We start from the raw sequence: 21893 nt of genomic DNA on the forward strand, positions 1-21893 counted from the left end.
AAAGTGACTTTTTGGACCTAAATGCCAAAAACATTCAGGAGATAAAGGTGCTCAAAGATGCCCCATTTTGCATACCCCACCCAACCAAGAAATTACTAAGTAGTCTGACAACTCTGTTAGCAAGCTTTAAAAATATATCAAATCTCAAGCGTTTATCTTTTCCAGTGATGTAGACATGGATGTCTCATTGTGTGGTGGGGTACACAAAATGGGTCAACTTTGAGCACATTTATCTTTTATGTTTTGGCATTCAGGTCCAAAAACTCACTTTCTGAGCACTTCTACAACAGACAAATACGTATGGAAGGTTTCATTCAAATGAAAAAGGGGTGCTGTCAAAAAGTAATTGAATGCAAATGGATTTATCCACAGGGGATTGGGAGAATATATGGCAATAAGGAATGAACAGGGATACAAGATGCAATGAGTACAAAAGGGACAGTACAGAGTCAGGGGGATAGAAAGAGTCTGGGAAAGACGAACAATATTCAGTATATCCCCCCCCCCCCCCCCCCCCCCCCCCCCCCCACTCACACACACACACCACACACACACACACACACACACACACACACACACACACACACACACACACACACAGAGAGAGAGAAGACTCCAAACAGCATTAGAGTCGTCTCAACGCTCGCTTTTTATCAGTTTTCTTCTTCCCTACAACATTACTATTGCTACTGCTGGAGGTAGTACTGCTTCCATTGGCTCCGTTACCCAGAGCAGCAGAGGGGGCAACCCCTGACCCCATCGCCCTCTTGGTAGGGTCCCCTGCGTGTTTTTTGGGCTGGGGGCCATCGGCGGGGTCCTGGGGCACCCCCGACGTCCCCCCGTGCCCCCCCATGGCATGGATCTCAGTCAGGAGGCGAGCACGGGACGCATACTCTGTATAGTCCTCTAGGAGCAGACGCCCCGCCTCCTCGTTGAGAGCCGACTCAGGGTTGGGATGGATCATAAGGCACTTGATAGTCTGAGGGGAGAGAGAGAATGAACACCAGTGAGTCATCAGGGTATATTTCAAGGGTTTCCATGAACCAAGCAGAGATGACTATACAAAATGTTAAGAATATAAAATGAACCAGATACAATATTTTCTTTCACCCATTGCTATTTTGGATTATTAAGAAGCACCCATAGAGATGCTTAAATATTTCTTACCAGTAATACATGTCTGAGTCCCAGCTCTGCCCTCCAGTCCCTCTTCAGGACATTGACACAGATCTCTCCCTTGTGGCCCACATTAGGGTGGAAGATCTTGGTTAGGAAGTAGCCTTTCGGTGGTGCAGCAGGGAAGTCCTTCCCCAGGACCAGGCGCATCCGGAAAACACCCCCGGCAAACGGGGTTCCTTCTATTGAAGCACAATAAATAAACCACATCAAGCAGGGGTTGACATTACCGGTTGTCCAGGGCAAGTAAACTCAACAGTCGGTAAGGTGGAATCTGCCTTTTGTCCTGAAGACTAGCGCTCATTCACGTCGACTCGAGTTCCATTTGTTCATGTGCATAAGCGATCACACAGTGATCACACAGTTCTCCCTACATTCTCTTTCACCTGCATTACGCATCTCACTCCATTCAGATCCGACCGCTCCCTCTACACAAACGCGTTGTGCACCCAAGCTCCCATTAAGACTATAGAAATTACTGCTTAGAAAAATGCATCTAACAGATGGGATACACAAACCAAACTGTAGACAAGCTACATTCTTTGCCAAATCACGACAGCTTTATCACAAATTCAAAATGGACTGGTTGATTAAAGTAGGGAAACGTGTTCCAACTACGAGCTGCAGATTTGAAAAAAATAAATGCATCTGGTCTATTAGCAAACTGCTAGTCTGTCATTTAGAATAGGTCAGATGGACATATGTAACAAAAACATTGTTTTTATGAAGGCAAATAGCCAATAAGCTAATTACACCCTGTTAAAACAGGAGTAGGCTAAATGTGCAGTGATATTGATGAGAAAGACGTTTCGGTAGCAAATGTCAGTGCTCAAATGGCGGTAGGAGTCCATAATTTAACAAATTACCTTGCAACTCAAGTAGGCCTATGTGTTTTCCAGTTCAGACAGTGAAGATTGGACAACTAAATAAAATGTTTAGGCCTTTGTGCCAACTGCCTCTAGTAGTGTGTTAGCTAGCCAGTGTGTAATCTGAGCATAGTTGAGGTCCAACCTGAATTAGCCACGAAATCTAGAGTTTGAAAGCGACTTTTCTGGAAGCTGTGCTGCACCATTTCCCCTACATTTTACCCCACGTGGGCCAGCCCCTAGCAATTAGTTTCAGACAATGAGCTTCAGCTCCTCACCATTTGAGTGAGAGTCAAAAAGATACTCAGCAGAGCGATAGTATGCAATTTCCATGTACCACTTTTGGCTGCTGAGAGCTACTTTCAGAACTATTGTCTAAAAAGTACACAAAAGTACCAGAGACTTAAATTTCATGCCTCTATGGAGGATTTTACATGTGTGATCATTACTTCATACTTTCCACACCCTTTTCATCAGAAGTCTGTCAGAGTAAAGGCGTCTGCATGCTTCCCAGCCGAAACAGTTCGGAAGAGTTTGTGCATATATTAAGACAATATTTTGCACCATTTTTGTTAGTTTTGGACTTCGGTACGTTTTTTTTTTTTTTTTCTTCGGGCGCACATTTTTTCTTGCGGCAAGCCAAAGTTGGTAGCCAGAGTCAGTAACCGAAGTCTACACCCCTTTGTCAGTGATTGGCCAACAGTAGGGATTCTTCAGTGAAGTCGGTTGTCATTCAACGAGAGACGACTCGTTTTCATGAAAATGTTTCATTGCGAAATACTGCAAACATCCTTGTCAAAAACGTCAAAACTATTGACAGATTTCTTGAGTTATCTTAGATTAATTCTGACTATGTTGAGGAAGTGTATACTGGCTATGGCGTTAAATGGACAAACAATACTATTTCTGCTTTTTACTTGTTTTTCCAAGCGAAGGTCTTTTAAGGGAGTATGCGAGCACACTCGTTTGGTTCGCCTAGCCAACTTCGGCTACCCGCCAGCCGAACTGAAGCATGCTGACGCCTTAAGGGAACTTCTTTACAGATTTACCATGAAACTTATGCAAAAAGGGGTTTGAATAGTGGCATAAGTGTGCTGACTCATTCAAACAATGTTCACATTTTTTACATTTGTACGTGTAAAAGACCATTTTCGTTTTTTGGGCAAGTGACCATGACCTTTGCCTGTACTTGCCCAATGGACAAGCACCTTTGATAGCTTAATGTCAACCCCAGCATGTTCTACATTACAGCTTCCCTAGGCAGACAAAACATTTCCCATGACACAGAGGTATGCGTTACCTGGTCCCTCGATGGCTGTATGGAGTTCTGTGATGTCTTCTTCGCTGGGGTAGATCTTGATGCCCTCAGGGGGATCTGCAGCTAGTGCAGACACCTCTTTGTACACCAGACGCAGAACCTGGGGCGGCAAGTTCTCTACATTGGAGTTCTATAAATGGGGCACACACATACATTACTATTCTGTCCCACTACCAACAGAAAGGTGCAAATATGGTAAATACTATAGATATGGCATGTGTGGGTTCCATGATCACAAACACATTAATAACAGGAAAATCTCAGTAAGAGACAATTTCAGTAAAGCTGTCACCAAAATGGTTGCTCAGAATCAATGTAGCCATCTACTGTCTGATAAGCCTTAGGCCTGTAGCCGATTAAACTCAACTCCACGATTTATGATGGAGTTGAGCTGCGATTAGTGTGAACAGACTGGAGCTCCTTAGTCACAACATCAATTTTAATAAAAAGTACTGATTTCAACACCCAAAGAATAGCCCACAATTACACACATTTCTGTGTAATTGCGGGCTATTCTTTGGATGCTATAATCAGACGTTTTTGATAAAAACGGAATTGTATGGGACTAAGGACCTCCAGTTTGCCCACACGAGTCGCTGCTCAACTCCATTGTAAATCGTGGAGTTGAGTCGCTACAGTACAGGCCAGGTGGTAATAATATCATCATGAGAGTGCAGTGGATAAGCTGTGTCACAACTGACAACTGCGATTTCAGCCAATGTCTGGCAGTTTACCTCATTGATAAATGTACAAACCGGTCAAAGATATTGTATTAGCATTTTCTAGCCATACAAAACGGACATCAAGTTAGCTTTATTTGACAAAGACAGAATGGCTAGGTTGTAGCTAGCTAGCGAATTAACAGTTAGCCGAAAGCTAGCTAATGGTAACATTGCTGGCTAAAATGACTGACTAGTTCACATTGTCAAGTCAAATAGCTAATGTACCATTAAATCGCCAAATCGTGTAACACATTGTAGTTCTTATTACAGCTCATCAATTTAGCTAAATGAGAGGAAATAAGATATCTAGCTAGTAAGCTAACATTAGGTAACTAGCCAGCCAAATCATCATTAGGTAGCTAGCAAACTTGCATAGGTAGCTACATACGCCAACTTTGGGGTGTCCTAACGTTATGATAGTTAATTTGCTGACAATCGTGTAGAAGTTAGTTAGTCATTCATCTTTATGGTGGACAGTTTGCCATTTAAATTGTGTTCGGGATAAGTGTCAACAACTGAACTAGCCTGCAAAATAAAATCGTAGCTAACGTTATCAGCTAACGCCAGTTAGTTAACTATAGCAAGCAAACAACCAACTAACGTTAGCTACCCAACTTAACTAGCTAACTAAGTTAGGTCTCGGCTAAGTAACGTTACTGTAGTTAGCTAGTTAACGTTAGCTAAACAGCTGGCAAACAATTTGACTTGCTTTGTTAGCTAGCTAAATAACCAATAATTGTATCCATTTATGAAAGTGTTTGTAAACAATTTTAACTTACCATGTCTTCCGAAGAATATTACTATTCAGGTGACTGGGGCTAACTAACTCTGTGATCCTCGTCGAAATAGCAACGGTAGCTAGCAACTAATAAATGCTTGCAGCGTATGCTTGATTGACGAGAAAGTGGTCCACGACACCTCAAATAAATGAATAAATGCAGTTATCGCCGACTACTTAGATCTTGAATGGCCAAGCAAGCGATCAAGTTATGCTAACGCGTTAGCCAGCTGCAGCTTGCTAGCTGAAATCCTTCTCCTCAAAAGTTCATATACACTGATAGCACGTAAACTCCAGTTCGTTATTCTGCTAAAAACAGCCTGCTTTTTGGGGTAAACAACGTATACAGTGAAGGGAAGCGAGTTACTGGAAGAAAGTGTTTTTAGCCAAAATTATGTGGTGGCCAAGTGCTAGAGTAGCTAGCCAGCTACTATTTTCGTTGACACGGAACACAACTACGTCTCCCAAATGAAATTGTGTTGTGTTGACTTGACCAATCGGCATTTTAGCCATACAACACGTGTACAAACTTCGCAACCAACAAGACCAATCACATATCGTAGGGGGTCTGTCGTCATCATACTTGACATTTCCACCAGCCATCCAAAGTCGAGAATGTCAAAAATGCTTCCAAGCCATAGGTGCGTTTGAAAAACTCATACCCACCCAGAGGGTAGGCCTTCATCTTGACAGACAGCCGCACACAATATAAACTTTTTTCTAAACTTCAATATAACCTAACCCTAGTGAACCCAACTCTACCATACAATATACCTATAGACGGCAGTGTCAGAGGAAGGCTTAACAAATTATCAAAGACTGTTCTCTCTGCTGGCGCAAGTGGTACCGATCAAATCAATGTACCAAGTCTGGAACCAACAGGACCCTGAACAGCTTCTACCCCCAAACCAAAGAAGTTTCTGAGTGGTGCAGCGGTCTAAGGCACTGCATCTCAGTACTAGAGGCGTCACTACAGAGCCTGGTTCGTTTGCAGGCTGTATCACAACTGGCCGTGATTGGGAGTCCCATAGGGCTGTGCACAATTGGCCCAGTGTCGTTAGTGTTTGGGAAGCTAGGCCCTCATTGTAAATAAGAATTTACTCTTAACTGACTTTCCTAGTTATAATAAATAAGACTTGTAAACAATATTGCGAAATAGCTAATCAAATGGCAACCCTGCAGTGACTCTATGCACACTCACATATACTTACACCCCAACACACACATTTGCATACTGGCCACACACTTTCACACTCACCACATACACTGCTGCTACTGTCTATTATCTATCCTGTTGCCTATTCTCTTTACCCCCACCTATATGTACAATACATAGCTACCTCAATTACGTTGTACCCCTTCACATTGACTCGGTACTGGTACTCCCTCGTTATTCACTGCATATTTATTCCTTGTGTTACTATTTCAATTTTATTTGTATTTATTTTATTTGATCTTTAACTATGTATTGTTGGAAAAGGACCCGTAAGTAAGCATTTCACTGTGAGTCTACACCTGTTGTCTATGAAGCATGTGACAAATACAATTTGATTTGATTTAATTTGAATTGAATACAACTAGTCGAGGTACCAGTCTTTTTAGCTAACATTCAACTCCTTGCCTCTCCTGTCATTTGCTTTGGCAAGGAGTGGAATGTAATAGCTGAGCAGAGACACAGAGTTGGCAGCCAGGCTAGAATGCAACAAATCAGAGAGAATTTAGAACGTTCGATGCTATCAGAAGCATGAACTATTAGTCAAAATGTTAGATATGCTTGGGAATTGTTACAACAGCAACTTTGTGTAACAATATGGTCTTCATTCTAATGTTCACACATAACGCCATCCATTCCAAGGCATTACAACAAATGTAGCTATTTCTCAAACCTGTCCACATAATTCTTTAGGATCTTCCACAAATCACCTTTTCACTCTTCATGACTTTTGGTGAGCAGCACAATAAAACCCGGGTACGTAACCCCTTGTTGCATGAGGTAAAACATTTATTTGCTCATGGTTAAGGTACCAAACCATCAAGCACTGGCATCCAACATTATAATAAGGGGTTAAATATCTGTACCTGTAAGACTCTTATCACATGTATTACTTGCATGGGGGAAACTTTTACAGCTCACAGCAAATCTAATGTAAGTGTTGCTTCCGTACAAACAAAAAACAGAAAACATCACAACCTGCCAACCCCAGTCTACTGACATCAATGTGTGATTGTGGGGACATAAACTCAGATTGAATTTGAAAGCCCCTGGCCCTGACCAACCATCCTGAGAACTATGGTCACAAAGGCCAGAGTGGGAAAGTGCCTACCATGTGCCAGACAGAAAATTGCCTGTTATTTAAAAGTAAATGAATGTAGATGAGTGATTATTAATGCCATCCTCAAGATACAGTGATACACCTGAGATTTGAAAAGGTACATTCCAAGTAACATTACATTTAAATTATTCCTAGTATCCATCATTTTGGAAGGGAAAGTTTTGGCCTTCCACCCCCACTGAGACTTTTTCCTGCAGTATTTCTAGTGACCACTAGAGAGCGCCTCATCACTACATTGTCTGCGTGTTTTTATTTTTGGATTCTGTTCTGGATGTTTTCTTCGAATTATTTGTAGGAAAACAGAGCACAGACATTTTCCCTTGTGTTCCTCTCTGCAATCAGAAAATGGTTTTCGATTAATGACATGATTGCTTGTGTCATATGCAAATACTTTTTCTGAAATTTGATTTTTATGGCTGTTAATTGCGATGTTGTAAAAATACAATAAAGTATTTACATTAAACAGTTTATACTAAGGCACGCTCATTTGGACGGGATGTTTGTCTTTTCCCATAGAGATAGATAGAGGACTCTAGTGCCCAAATGTCTATTTTAGAATGGGCAGCGCCATTGAGCACTTTCACCATTTTGAAGTAGTCACTGGGTGGGACTTCCTATGGGTTAAGGAAGGATCACATAATTCCAACCAGGTCACCAGGAGGGATCAGCCAATGCATTATACTTGTGAACAAACATTCCATAACTGCAGGTGGCAGTAAATCGGCAAGCTTTATACCTGTTCAAACAACGCACTCCAGGTGGCAGTATGCACCAAGAGGCCAGGGTTCCAGTTTTGCTTCTGTACCACAGTTTAATCTTAAGGATCAGACTTTTTTTTTCAATTTTCGCCTAAAATTACATACACAAATCTAACTGCCTGTAGCTCAGGATTTGAAGCAAGGATATGCATATTCTTGATACCATTTGAAAGGAAACACTTTGAAGTCTGTGTAAATGTGAAATTAATGTAGGACAACATAACGCATTTGATCTGGTGAAAGATAATACAAAGAAATAAAACATGTGTTTTTTTGTTTTTTTGTACCATCATCTTTGAAATCCATCACTCACAGCCGAAGATATTAACATTTTATATTAATCAAATGTCCAGTCTGTTTTTGGATGATGTGATGACGTCATCACTGCTTGCGCTGCTCCTTGTGCGATGGTAATCCCAGATATAGACGTCCATGAAATTAATCAACCTATGCGAAAGTGAGTAGATTACCTTGAAAACAACAGGCGGACATCTTGGATGTAGTCTTCAGTTCTTATTATATCTCAGTGGTATCCACACATTCAGTTTGTTTACCAAATCATAGAAAATGTACTACTTCAAAATGGAGATGCCCTCAATTGCGCTGCCCCTGCTCTCACAAACGCCATAATAGTACATATACAATGATGCGATGTCTATCTAAGTCTATGGGCTTTTCCAGGCGCGCCATCTTTGCTGGCACCACGCATAGTTCCTGGCTTTCAGCGCGCACTAATCACTGATTGGATAGCCTGATGCGCGTTGCAGAGAAATTCAGCGAGGACAAAAACTACGCTCGCTCCAATTTACGGGGCGTGACAGTTGAACAACAACAATCATGCTTCCGGTTTTTCCCCCCATTCTTACTAGAGAGTTCACTAGCATGTTCTTGTGAGCGTAAAATCAACAAGTTTATGTATAATAGATTTACGTTTACGCTAGGTACATTTTATTATTTTGTTTGTCGTGGAATAAGAACACCAGAGGAGCTATTACTGACTTTGAAAAACCGCTTTATTTGACCATTACACTGCGGACAACTTCCAATACGGTAAAGACTGATCTAGTTAGTTAGCTAATAATTGAATGAAATTAAGCATTCTATTGGACTTCAAATGGACGTGTTTTTTTTTCTGGAGTATTACAGAGGAGATAGCAAATGTTTTGTTCCCTTGGAAAGTGTTTCATTCATTCCTTTTTACTGTTTTGTTGAAAGTTCATATTCAACAATGTATTGAACAGCTGCAGTCAACATGCTTATGTTTTGTGTATTTTGTCTATCAACAGGGTTATTATGAGCGAAGGAGAGGTATTCCATGAGAAGCAGCGACTGGAGTTGTGCGCCATTCATGCTCTGAACAACGTTCTGCAAGAACAAGTGTTCACCAAGGAGACGGCAGATGACATCTGCAAGCGGTGAGGTCACTTAGGTCAGGCGATGAGTGTGTAATGTCATCTTTAGGGGGCGGTGTTTTGGCTAAACAGGGTTCTTTGTGTCAATGAACACACAGGCTCTTCAATATGCAATCTCTGCATGTAAATCATCAAGTACTGCTATTAGCCTGTGATCCAAAGAGCACCCACCACACTTTCTCCATGAGTTCCAAGAGCATGTGAATCTGTTTTTACCATGTTCCCCTCTTTCCCCTTCCTCCCCAGGCTAGCTCCACAATGTGTGGTGAACCCTCACCGCTCGATGCTGGGCACAGGCAACTATGACGTCAACGTCATCATGGCTGCCCTACAGAGTAGAGAGTTGGCTGCAGTATGGTGGGACAAACGCAGGTCAGACTTCAATACCTCAGGGCCAGACAGATTCGGAAGAGATGATTGGCAATGAAATACACCTGTGTAATAAATCCAACCAAGTACTGCTACAGGTCATGAATACCTAGTTTTATTGACCAAAGAAAATCTACTGATAAGGAAACTTCGCCACAGATTCTGTCTACTCCTACTGTTCATCACTGTTCCTACCCTTCACCACCACTGTGGCTCTGTTGATTTTAACCCAAAATCTCCTTCCCTTTTTTCTATTTCTCCCTCAGAACAGTACAGAGTCTCTGTGTTGACAAGGTCCAGGGGTTCATCCTGAACGTTCCGTCACGTGTCTCTCTCGGAATTGTGTCCCTCCCCGTCAAGCGGCGGCACTGGCTTGCAGTGCGCCAGGTTAATGGACACTACTACAACCTCGACTCCAAACTAAAGAGTCCTGTCTGCATCGGGAACGAAGCAGATCTCTGGTGAGTGAAGGGAGGGATGACGACTATGCAGACATGTATTGTACAACTCCTAATCAAAGACACAGTATCTCCAACTTTACAGCTGATAGTGATAAATGCAAAAATATGCAAATGCTAAACTTGTCATGCTAATTGTTTGCGAACAGAAATGTCCTTCGCTATAATTTTTTTTTTTACATAGTTACCCTGTCAGGAACTCTTGAACGCAGCCCACAATTTGACTGTGGTAGACTACTAGTCCGAGTTCGATCTCATCCTGTTAGAGGAGTGGTCACATGGGGCTTACCACAGTGTCTGTTTGTTACAGTTTGCACTCTTGTAAACCAGTCTCTCTCACTCTCCCATTTGTTCTCTCTCTCTCACCACACTCCTCTTCTCTCTCTCTCAGTACATTTCTCAGTGAAGTTCTGTCTCCGGATGTGGCAGAGATGCTCCTGGTTGTGAGGAGGGATGTGGAGGAGTACGGAACCTGGCTGAACTCTGACCTCAGGAAGTGATTCCTCTGGCCTGGGCATTCCTTCATTCATTCAGCATGGGACTCAAACTTTTGCTCTATTCTGGAAAAAACAAATAACATTTTAGAAAACAAGAGGCGCTTAACAAAAAGTAACTATTTCAGGAAATGCATTACCGGTTGCTGAGGAGTGTGGGCACTCTTACACACACGAAGTTCCAAAGAGAATTTAAGATGACGAGGGATTTCTGTCCCAAATGGCTTGTTTGTAACAGTTTACTGGCTGTTGTTTGGATTTCTACACTACAACTGCATCTATCTTTTTCCTTCTCTCTCGTCCTTCTTCCGCAGCTATGCACTGCACTGTCGAGGTAGACCAGTTAGAACTGGTTTGTCTTTATTCTATGCACTGAGGAGGTACAGAAGAGGTATTGGATGTCATGTTGACACCTGACTGTGTGAAAATAATGCTTCTATGTTTGTGTTCTGTCTGTGTCTACATCTAACTATGCATATCCAAGTGAATGGGAGCACTGTCTTTCTGTTACACGTGCTCAAACTACACACACACTCAGAGGATATAAAGAAAATGTTATTTATATGTAACGATATCTCGTTGTCTTTCAGAGGTTCAGCAGTACAGTTCATTCACAGTTGAGTGACTTAAACAAGGACAAACTTTATTCTTTGTTATTATTTTATTTATATTAGACTCTGGAGTGAAAAAGGATGCCATTCAAAAGGAGCATTGATTATACCATACAAACGCAATTCAAGGGTTAACAAGGTCAGTAGGCAAGGAGGGTGTTCAATGAAATCTGACATCACATATGTACATAACATCCTATAGAGACCCCAGAAACCCACTGCTATATAGTTATTATTGCTATTTACGGTAGGGCTACTGCAGCACCAGTGGCAGGAGTTTTATTGCTATGTGCCTGCTGTCATTGCATGGGAGTTGTAGTTCTAATGGTCTCGAGGTTGGATGGGAGTTGTAGTTCTCCATTCAGCCTACAAAGAGGTACTATAGCCCTCTCTTGAATGTTCTTTTTAAGAGCAAAGTTTCATGAGGGGATGGGCAACTCCAGTCCTTGGGGACTTGGTGTCCCTTCTGCACCTGACTCCAATAATCACCTAATCATGATCTTCAGTTTAGAATGCAATTAGTTTAATTACCACTCCAGCCCCAAGGACAGGAGTTGCCCATCCCTGATTTAGATAATGTCATCAACAGTGAAATGTGTAGTATCAGAAGGTAATACAAGGGAGATACAGAGTTTTCACCTATAAAAAGTAAATCAAATAAAAATTGCACGTTGAATACCAAGTGAGGAGACTGCATATTCATTCAACCAAAAATGTGTTTTGTTTCTACGTGTCAGTGTTTCTCTACAACAAGATATAGATATAAAAACGTGAAAATAAATTGATGCTACATTTAAAAAATATAGAACTACAATGTCGTAACGTCAATACCATTCTGGCTCGCCGCGCAACTTGACACTGGACAGACAAGGGGGATTGTAAGGGGTGACTTTGACCAAGTGAACCTGGTTCAGACCTCTTCATAATCATGCTACCTACTGTATCTATCTGACATTAGCTTACTGTGAGGTTCTACAGCAGGCCATTCAACCTTTTTGGTACTGACGTTACACACCTTTAATTTACATCTAAAGCTCCATTTTTCGGGATTAGTTATTTTTTCTTAATCTCAGTAAAGTGTCCATTCATAAGAAAACCAAGAAAATCAATACTTTTTTAAACATAACAAAATTATCGTGAATACAGATTCCTTGAATGGGCGGAGTTGGGGTGTGTTTGACTACCCCCGTAACCAGTCAGCATGCTGGGAGAGTACTGTACTTTCAGAAACAGCATTTTGATTCAATATGGGGGAGCCGCCATTGAAGATCCACAGAGGAGGGTGTGCAGAGAGCAGGGAGACAAGAAAACAACAAGAAATCTCCATTATTCAAATTTGTTTCAAAATCATCTCATGTATGAAGATGAGCACTCACATGGTCACATTATTCCCCTAACAACAGGGGTAGAGGAGGTAGAAGTTATTCACAACCACTGATCCAGGGTCTTTACCTCCAAATGGTTAAGGTTAGGAATGGGTGTCAGGTAATCTGATCCCAGATCAGAGGTGGATGGAGGCAACTTCTACCTCAAGCACCAGGGACTGTTGTAAAAGTTAGAACTGGGATGGTAATGCTAGAAAGGACAAAGGTAGGGTAATGGTTAGGGTTAGGTCTCAGGTTTGTGGTCAGAAAGCACTGTATTTACGTCCTTTCTAGCATGTCCAAAGTCAGAGAGGTGACAACCGATGGAGTTAGTTGTTAGGGGCAGAAAGTGAGCTTTCCCATTCAAGCGATAGTACACATACTTTAGGTTAGTTGAATAAAAAAAGAATGCCAGTTTACAGCAGGTGCGTAGACAGAATTTAGTTGGTAGATGGGCCTGCAGAAATTTGGATGGGCCAACACCACCCAGGCCCACCCATGCCTACACTCCTGGCCTACAGGGTCCTGTGAGGTTGGAGCCACACCACCACCACCATCACAACCATCCCCACTACCATCACCACCACCACCACCACAACCATTCCCACTACCATCATCACCATTACCATCACCATCACAACCATCACCACCATCCCCACTACCATCACCACCTTGACCATCACCAGCAAAACCACCACTACCATCCCCACTACCATCACAACCGTCATCACCACTACCATCACCACCATCCCCACTACCATCACCACCATCCCCACCACCACTACTACTACCATCACCACCTAGACCACCACCACCATCACCACCACTACCATCACCACCACTACCATCACCACCATCCCCACCACCACTACTACTACCATCACCACCTAGACCACCACCACCACCACCATCACCACCTAGACCATCACCACCATCCCCACTACCATCACCACCTAGACCACCACTACTACTACTACCATCACCACCTAGACCACCACTACTACTACCATCACCACCTAGACCACCACCACCACCACCATCACCACCACTACCATCACCACCACCAGTTAGTTAGATCCAGAATGTTGATTATCGACTAACGACAAACGTACAGGCAAATAACACCTCGAGGGACGGTTTACACGCATAGTGATGACAAATGCCACAGATTAGGATGTCACGAATACAAAGGAACTCACAGAGGGGGGTGGGGACTGCCTGTCAGTCAGGGCTAGGCTCTCATAGCCAGGGTTGCCATTGGAGGAAACGTTTGGAGTCCTGTGTAGAGACAGAAAGAGAGAGGAAACGAAAGGAAAAGGAGGAAGGCAGAAGAGGAGGAAGAGGAGCAGAAGTGGAGAATGAGTGAGAGAGAGGGGAAAAATGGATGAGACACATTGAGAAAGACGAAAAGAGGGAGGTGGACCAAAGGAGGGAACCGAGGTGGGGTAGGAAGAAAAAGGGAGGAAGAGCGATTAGCGAAATGGTGATGTAGAAACGGACCTCCTTATAACTGGTGGCATTAGTGTTATTAGGGCACTACATCTACGTAGGCAGCGGGATAGCTGGTGGTTTCAGCATGGGGGACACAGACATTATACACACAGTCCACTCCTGATAAGTGCACTTTGGGAAATGCAAACTCATGTACAATGATGAAGTGCACATTTGTGTACAACGTGTACGTGCATTGCAACTTAAAACTTGAGACTTCACCAGTCCCAATTCAAAATACATTCATTTTTAATTGCTCTGGATGTCCACATGCTCCACTTTAGTGCGTGCTTTCCAGACGGCCCCAAACCAGAGCATTTATCAGGAGTCCACTGCATTCTTATTGGTTATTGGGAACCTGGAATCTGAGTTACTTTACTCTGGGCAGTTTGGTCATGATACTGTTACTATTAGATCTAGGCTAGGGCCACTGACGATCAGTGTTTACAGCACCTGAATACAACAACTGGACTTGGCATTTAGTTATGTTCTACATGCTAAGGCATAACGTAGGAAAGTACACTTCTTAGGGCATTAACTGGACTTGCAAAGTATAGAAAGAGTGAAAGAGAGGAAGAGAAAGACAGAGAGAGAGTGAGAGAGTGATAAAGAAATAATAAAGGACAGAGACGGAAAGAGAGAGGTGAGAGTAATTTGAGAGACTTGATAACATGAGACTTGGACACCACAGTGTGGATGGTGGGTGGGAGTGATGGAGTTTTACCTAGGTCAACCTGAGCCTCATATCTCCGCAGTATTAAGGCCCGTGTCTCAAATGATACCCTATTCCCCATATAGTGCACTACTTTTGGACACTTGGCCCAAAGTAGTGCACTATATGGTGAATAGGGTGTCATTTGAAACACACTCAAGATCTGTGAGTGATCGATCGGACCGGTCTATGTCTGTCTTGGAAGGCGCGACAGACCGATAGACAGACACACAGAAAGACAGACTTCTGGAGTTGTGTCTGTTTCTCTGCCTACCCTGCAGTCCACAGTAGACCTGTCTGTGTGTCTGTTTCTCTGTCTACCCTGCAGTCCACAGTAGACCTGTCTGTGTGTCTGTTTCTCTGTCTACCCTGCAGTCCACAGTAGACCTGTCTGTGTGTCTGTTTCTCTGCCTACCCTGCAGTCCACAGTAGACCTGTCTGTGTGTCTGTTTCTCTGCCTACCCTGCAGTCCACAGTAGACCTGTCTGTGTGTCTGTTTCTCTGCCTACCCTGCAGTCCACAGTAGACCTGTCTGTGTGTCTGTTTCTCTGCCTACCCTGCAGTCCACAGTAGACCTGTCTGTGTGTCTGTTTCTCTGTCTACCCTGCAGTCCACAGCAGACCTGTCTGTGTGTCTGTTTCTCTGCCTACCCCGCAGTCCACAGCAGACCTGTCTGTGTGTCTGTTTCTCTGTCTACCCTGCAGTCCACAGTAGACCTGTCTGTGTGTCTGTTTCTCTGCCTACCCTGCAGTCCACAGTAGACCTGTCTGTGTGTCTGTTTCTCTGCCTACCCTGCAGTCCACAGTAGCCCTGTCTGTGTGTCTGTTTCTCTGTCTACCCTGCAGTCCACAGTGGACCTGTCTGTGTGTCCGTCTATGTTGTGTGTGTGTTTGATTCCCCTGACGAAGTTATCCGTATGTGTCTATATGGAGGCAGAGTGAATCTGACTACTCCATCACTGTACATGTATGGGTGGGTGTGAGGTAGAACTATATCCAATGTATTCCCAATGTCAAACGTTTGCCGTGTGTTCATGTATGCTAACATTACAGGGTGTGGTGAAGTAAATATGTGTGTCTTTTCAAGCTGTGCATCTAAAACCTCTGTGTGTCTCTGTTTTGTGCCTATCCTTTACTTATGCTCGTTAACATAGCAGACTTAGTCAGTAGGTCTGTGTGTGTTCATGCACACTCCACTACTCTATACTAGGCCTATATGAGTGTCCTAATCTTGTTGGCTTCAGTTGGGACTGACTTTAGATCAGTGACTGGGGGCAACTTCCTCTTATTCCCGGGGGGTCTCTCTGAGGCAACTCTGTCTGTCTGTCTGTGTGTCTGTGTGTCTGTGTTACTCACGGGAGGGGTGGCGCGCTAGAAAAGGGAGGAGTCCACCCGGCCCCCTGGTAATTATAGAAGGGGGGCAAGGCCCCTCGCTGAGACCCCACGGCCGGCTGTCTACGTGCCTGATGGGAAGTGAAGGGGTCCTCGCTCTCGCTGTCTGAGTCTTCATACTCCTCGGAATCACTGTCGCCCGTCGGAGAGAGGGGAGAGGAGAACTCATGAGAACAACAATTAGGGGTTTTGGTAACACTTTGTATGAACCTTTAAATCCTATGGAACAGATACGGAACACACTCTTCATGTGTGGAAGACAGACACAACATCTGTGTACTTTTACTCTACTGTACAAGAAAAGAAAACAAAAGTAAAATAATAATATAAAGTACTGTGTAAAGGTTTTAGGCAGGTGTGAAAAAATGCTGTAAAGTAAGAATGCTTTCAAAAATAGACATGTTAATAGATTATATTTATCAACAGACAAAACGCAAAATGAGCAAACAGAAGAAAAATCTAAATCAAATCCATATTTGGTGTGACCCCCTTTGCCTTCAAAACAGCATCAATTCTTGTAGGTACACTTGCACAAAGTCAGGGATTTGTAAGCATATAGCCAGGTGTATGATTAAACAATTATACCAAACAGGTGCTAATGATCATCAATTCATTTCTGCAAATGTTGGGGATTTGGTCAGAATTAATGGTCTCCTCAATACTGAGAAGTACAGGCAGATACTTATCCATCATGCAATACCATCTGGGAGGCATCTGATTGGCCCCAAATTTAATCTGCAGCATGACAACGACCCCAAACGTACAGTGAAAGTCATTAAGAACTATCTTCAGCGTAAAGAAGAACAGGGAGTCCTGGAAGTGATGGTACGGCCCCCACAGAGCCCTGATCTCAACATCATCGAGTCTGTCTGGGATTACATGAAGAGAGAGAAGCACCTGAGGCTGCCTAAACCCACAGAAGAACTGTGGTTAGTTCTCCAGATGTTTGGGCCACCCTACCTGCCGAGTTCCTTCAAAAACTGTGTGCAGGTGCACTTAGAAGAATTGATGCTGTTTTGAAGGCAAAGGGTGGTCACCCCAAATATTGATTTGATGTAGATCTTTCTTCTGTTCGCTCACTTTGTATTTTGTTAATTGATAAATATAAACTATTAAACATGTCTATTTTTTTTAAAGCATTCTTACTTTACAGCATTTTTTCACACCTGCCTAAAGCTTTTGCACAGTACTGTATATATATATTTTTTATCTGTTAAATGTATGGGTTTGGGATGGTGCATTCAGCAATGTCCTTTGGAATACAGACGTCCTGTTAATTTTACATCGATACTCGCAAATAGAAAAAAATAATCCCCTTGTTGATCCCTTAATCTGTTTTTCCCTTCATGTTTCTGGCTGTGACACAGTTGGAAGCTGTTTACTACAGACAGACAGAAGCTCTGACAGACCTGGAGGTACAGTAGTGAACTACATATCCATCCAGTACGTCAACCCACACCTAGAGATGCACCTCAATATAGTACAACCTTACCTTACTGCTGAGCATGTTCAGAGGAAATGTTCAACTATGATGTAGAAAACTTCAGCAACAACATCATGACATCAATAACATATCTCTCACACACACACACACACACACACACACACACACACACACACACACACACACACACACACACACACACACACACACACACACCTGGGGAAGCTTCTCCAGGCGCCAGGCAGGGAACAGAGGATGGCAGTGAAGGCCAGAGCCGAAAGGAAAGAGTAGAGGGAGAGGTAGAGCAATCCCTCCATCCCGTCATAGCACAGGCCTTTCAAAGAGTCAATATAATCCTAAGAAACAGAGACAGAAAGAGCAAAAAGACTTGAGAAAACAGCAAGAACACACCAGAGCCCATTACACCCCATGTTAAACACTAGGCCTACCTTGTTGAGACCTCGACAGCTGAGTAGAGCCACTAGCTGGTGAAAGTTGCCCTCTGTGGCATTGAGAATCTGCTGAACCTCCCTGAGTGACTTCTACAATGACAATAGGTAAGGATAATATCACACTTAGTTTCATAAACATGTCACTGTGCTTTATATATTTGGAAGCCATTTTGTGTCATAGGTTGCACCCTGGCCCAGTGTGACGTACCTCTGCCTTGGGGACCTGTGGGAGAGCGTTCCGGTCCAGGCTGGATAGGTGTGTGTGGATGCTGGAAAGGGCCCTCTGTGACTGGGTCAGCAGCTGCAGACAACAGGTCATTGAAAATATTGCTTTGCTAACACTGTATAATCTATAAACATCCTGATCAGTACCTATCAGAAAATACAAGTTTACTTACTGTCCTATATCAGTGCCACCAGGGTTGGAATTACAGAGCTGCCCAGAAATAATACTAACCCCCATATATTTACATTGGTCCAGCCCACTCATTTCAGGGCACTCAGAAGAGTCCATGTGTTATTGAAACCCTGATCCCCTAACACCACTACGTGAGACACAGCATCTACAGAGAACAGTTACTACCTGCTGGAATGGGCTGTTCATACGTCTGCTGCAGGTCAGGTAATAATCCAACACGTCTGGATAGGACAGAGGACAGCAGCAGACCATCAATCAGCAATGAATACAGTGTGTCAGGGCATTTCAGCATCAAAATGAATGGCTATATGAATGAAATGATCAGAGACTCTTTGTTAGTGTGCAGCGATGCACTACTGTACCTGAGCTGGTCCCAGAGTTGAAGTGGGTGGAGTTGAGCACAAATGTGTTGGGATCTGTACAGAAGTCACTGACAGCCTGGAGATGCAGATAGAGGTAGAGGGGGAAGAGAGGTACAGAGGGATATAGAAAGAAAGACATAGATAGAGAGAGAGAGGTAGAGAAGTGAAGGGGGAGAGAAATGGAGGGAGAGATCATAAGGGAAAAGTTAACAGAGACACACTGACTGAATGACACACTTCCCTCCTCAGATATCTGACTGCAGCGCGTGGCCCACTGCCTGCTCTATTGACTTACTGAGTGAATCACATGCAGCATAGATCTACTGTCCCTCTCCATGCTGCATAGACCTACTGTCTCTCTCCATGTTGCATAGATCTACTGTCCCTCTCCATGTTGTATAGATCTACTGTCCCTCTCCATGCTGCATAGACCTACTGTCTCTCTCCATGCTGCATAGATCTACTGTCCCTCTCCATGTTGTATAGATCTACTGTCCCTCTCCATGCTGCATAGACCTACTGTCTCTCTCCATGCTGTATAGACCTACCGTCCCTCTCCATGCTGCATAGACCTACCGTCCCTCTCCATGCTGCATAGACCTACTGTCTCTCTCCATGCTGCATAGACCTACCGTCTCTCTCCATGCTGCATAGACCTACCGTCCCTCTCCATGCTGCATAGACCTACTGTCTCTCTCCATGCTGCATAGACCTACCGTCCCTCTCCATGCTGCATAGACCTACCGTCCCTCTCCATGCTGCATAGACCTACTGTCCCTCTCCATGTTGTATAGATCTACTGTCCCTCTCCATGCTGCATAGACCTACCGTCCCTCTCCATGCTGCATAGACCTACTGTCCCTCTCCATGTTGTATAGATCTACTGTCCCTCTCCATGCTGCATAGACCTACTGTCCCTCTCCATGTTATATAGATCTACTGTCCCTCTCCATGCTGCATAGATCTACTGTCTCTCTCCATGCTGCATAGACCTACCATCCCTCTCCATGCTGCATAGACCTACTGTCCCTCTCCATGTTATATAGATCTACTGTCCCTCTCCATGCTGCATAGATCTACTGTCTCTCTCCATGCTGCATAGACCTACCATCCCTCTCCATGCTGCATAGACCTACTGTCCCTCTCCATGCTGCATAGACCTACTGTCCCTCTCCATGCTGCATAGACCTACTGTCTCTCTCCATGCTGCATAGACCTACTGTCCCTCTCCATGCTGTATAGGTTTTTACTAGATTACTTGTAGTTTTTCATGTTGTTTGTCTAATTTTTGTAATGACTTGGCGCTGCCTATCTTGGCCAGGACGCTCTTGAAAAAGAGATTTTAAATCTCAATGAGCCTTTCCTGGTTAAATAAAGGTTTAAAAATAAAAAATAAATAAAAAATAAATAAAAAAAAATAGACCTACTGTCCCTCTCCATGCTGTGTAGACCTACTGTCCCTCTCCATGTTGTATAGACCTACTGTCCCTCTCCATACTGTATAGACCTACCGTCCCTCTCCATGCTGTGTAGACCAACTGTCCCTCTCCATGCTGTGTAGACCCACTGTCCCTCTCTATGCTCTGTAGACCTCCTGTCCCTGTCCATACTGTATAGACCTACTCTGCGTTTCTCTTTCCATCTCGCTCTCTCCCTCTCTCATCCTGCTTTTCTCCCCTCTCTTTTCATTTACATCGATCCCTCCCTTTTTCCTCCCTCCTGACTGCCACGATGTAAAAAGAGCTGCAGGCACACAGACACAGAGCAAGGGGCAGGCTGACCAGGAGAGGGAGTGAGAGACCCAGACACACACAGAAAGAGAGAGAGTCGGTCCAGGGCAGTTTAGACCCACAGCTGGGTCATTGTTTGTCTGTCAGTGGCCAGGGACAGAAGGGCTCTGTGTGGACCGCTGGACGGGCTCTGAGACGTCTCCAGCCAGCTCCACATGACACTGGTCTGCTTGAACCCCTCTCCCTCCAGTCCTAGCCTTTCAACCTTCCTTCATAGACACAGGGGCGCGCACAGGGTGCGCACACACACACACACAAATGTCTCCCCTCCCACTGCCCCTCTCTCCTGACAAACTTCCAAGACATGGATTTGGAATGGGACAGTTGCAAGAAAGAACACTCCCTGGCAGTTCTCAGCAAATGTCAACAGTTCTATATTCTTGGCTCGCTGCTTTATCAAAGCAATGTTGAGTAAAGATCTCTATGTTCTCTATTCCTTCCAAATGTTTATTTTATTTTTATTTAACCTTTATTTAAATGACATAATAATTTGTTGCTTTTACTATAATGATGTGTTATGGTCTGTGGTGTTGTGGTAGGCATCAATCAATAGAATGGCCAAGATTGTGTCATAGCATAGAATCAAATGGTATTTTTACTGTCACTGGCTGTCCCACTTGTCCCATTTCTACACCACCCTAAACAAACACTTTCTCCAACCCCCTCTCTTTCTCTCTGTGGGTTCTGGTGAGTCTTTGGAGTTCTCCCTCCCTCCCTACCTCTCTCTCTCTCTCTCCCTCGACTCTCCCTCTCAACTCTCCCTCTCTCTATGACTCACTCTCTCTCCCTCTCTCTGGGACTCACTCTCTCCGGGACTCACTCTCTCCCTCTCTCTGGGACTCACTCTCTCTCTCTCTCTGGGACTCCCTCTCTCTGGGACTCCCTCTCTCTGGGACTCCCTCTCTCTCTGGGACTCCCTCTCTCTCTGGGACTCCCTCTCTCTCTCTGGGACTCCCTCTCTCTCTCTCTCTGGGACTCCCTCTCTCTGGGACTCCCTCTCTCTCTGGGACTCCCTCTCTCTCTCTGGGACTCCCTCTCTCTCTCTGGGACTCCCTCTCTCTCTCTGGGACTCCCTCTCTCTCTCTGGGACTCCCTCTCTCTCTCTGGGACTCCCTCTCTCTCTCTGGGACTCACTCTCTCTCTCTGGGACTCACTCTCTCTCTCTCTCTCTGAA

General features: G+C 44.0%; 3 protein-coding genes across 9 annotated transcripts in view; 1 reads left to right on the forward strand and 2 right to left on the reverse strand.

The window, feature by feature from the left end:
• Positions 1-550: 550 nt before the first annotated feature.
• ube2s (ubiquitin-conjugating enzyme E2S) lies at positions 551-5350 on the reverse strand. The gene is made up of 4 exons (XM_014201698.3): positions 4862-5350; positions 3343-3490; positions 1168-1358; positions 551-979 (listed from the first exon to the last, which is right to left on the reverse strand). The coding sequence occupies exons 1-4, from the start codon at positions 4862-4864 to the stop codon at positions 626-628; spliced, it is 696 nt and encodes a 231-aa protein (XP_014057173.1). The 5' UTR covers positions 4865-5350; the 3' UTR covers positions 551-625.
• Positions 5351-8978: 3628 nt separating this feature from the next.
• Positions 8979-11251, forward strand: josd2 (Josephin domain containing 2). Its single transcript, NM_001141575.2, is given in 5 exon segments — positions 8979-9001; positions 9238-9366; positions 9610-9735; positions 9999-10193; positions 10582-11251. Coding segments are annotated over 4 exon segments (552 nt in total). The 5' UTR covers positions 8979-9001; positions 9238-9244; the 3' UTR covers positions 10691-11251.
• Positions 11252-11326: 75 nt separating this feature from the next.
• The window catches only part of ttyh1 (tweety family member 1), a 28914-nt gene continuing 18347 nt past the window's right edge, over positions 11327-21893 (reverse strand). Inside the window, exons 8-16 of one of the 7 annotated variants that reach the window (XM_045718806.2) lie at positions 18930-19005; positions 18733-18788; positions 18358-18450; positions 18147-18239; positions 17914-18053; positions 16218-16385; positions 13859-13937; positions 12748-12870; positions 11327-12510 (exon numbers count right to left, since the gene is read on the reverse strand). In XM_045718806.2, the coding sequence (XP_045574762.2) occupies positions 12820-12870; positions 13859-13937; positions 16218-16385; positions 17914-18053; positions 18147-18239; positions 18358-18450; positions 18733-18788; positions 18930-19005 (756 nt within the window). In that variant the 3' untranslated portion in view covers positions 11327-12510; positions 12748-12819. Of the gene's footprint in view, positions 12516-12747; positions 12871-13858; positions 13938-16217; positions 16386-17913; positions 18054-18146; positions 18240-18357; positions 18451-18732; positions 18789-18929; positions 19006-21893 lie in introns of those variants that run through there. The other 6 variants (XM_045718805.2, XM_045718808.2, XM_045718811.2 and 3 more) reach the window with 6 other exon arrangements.

This window comes from Salmo salar, chromosome 05 (genome assembly GCF_965601325.2).
Source record: "Salmo salar chromosome 05, fSalSal1, whole genome shotgun sequence".
Classification (NCBI taxonomy): Eukaryota; Metazoa; Chordata; class Actinopteri; order Salmoniformes; family Salmonidae; genus Salmo; species Salmo salar.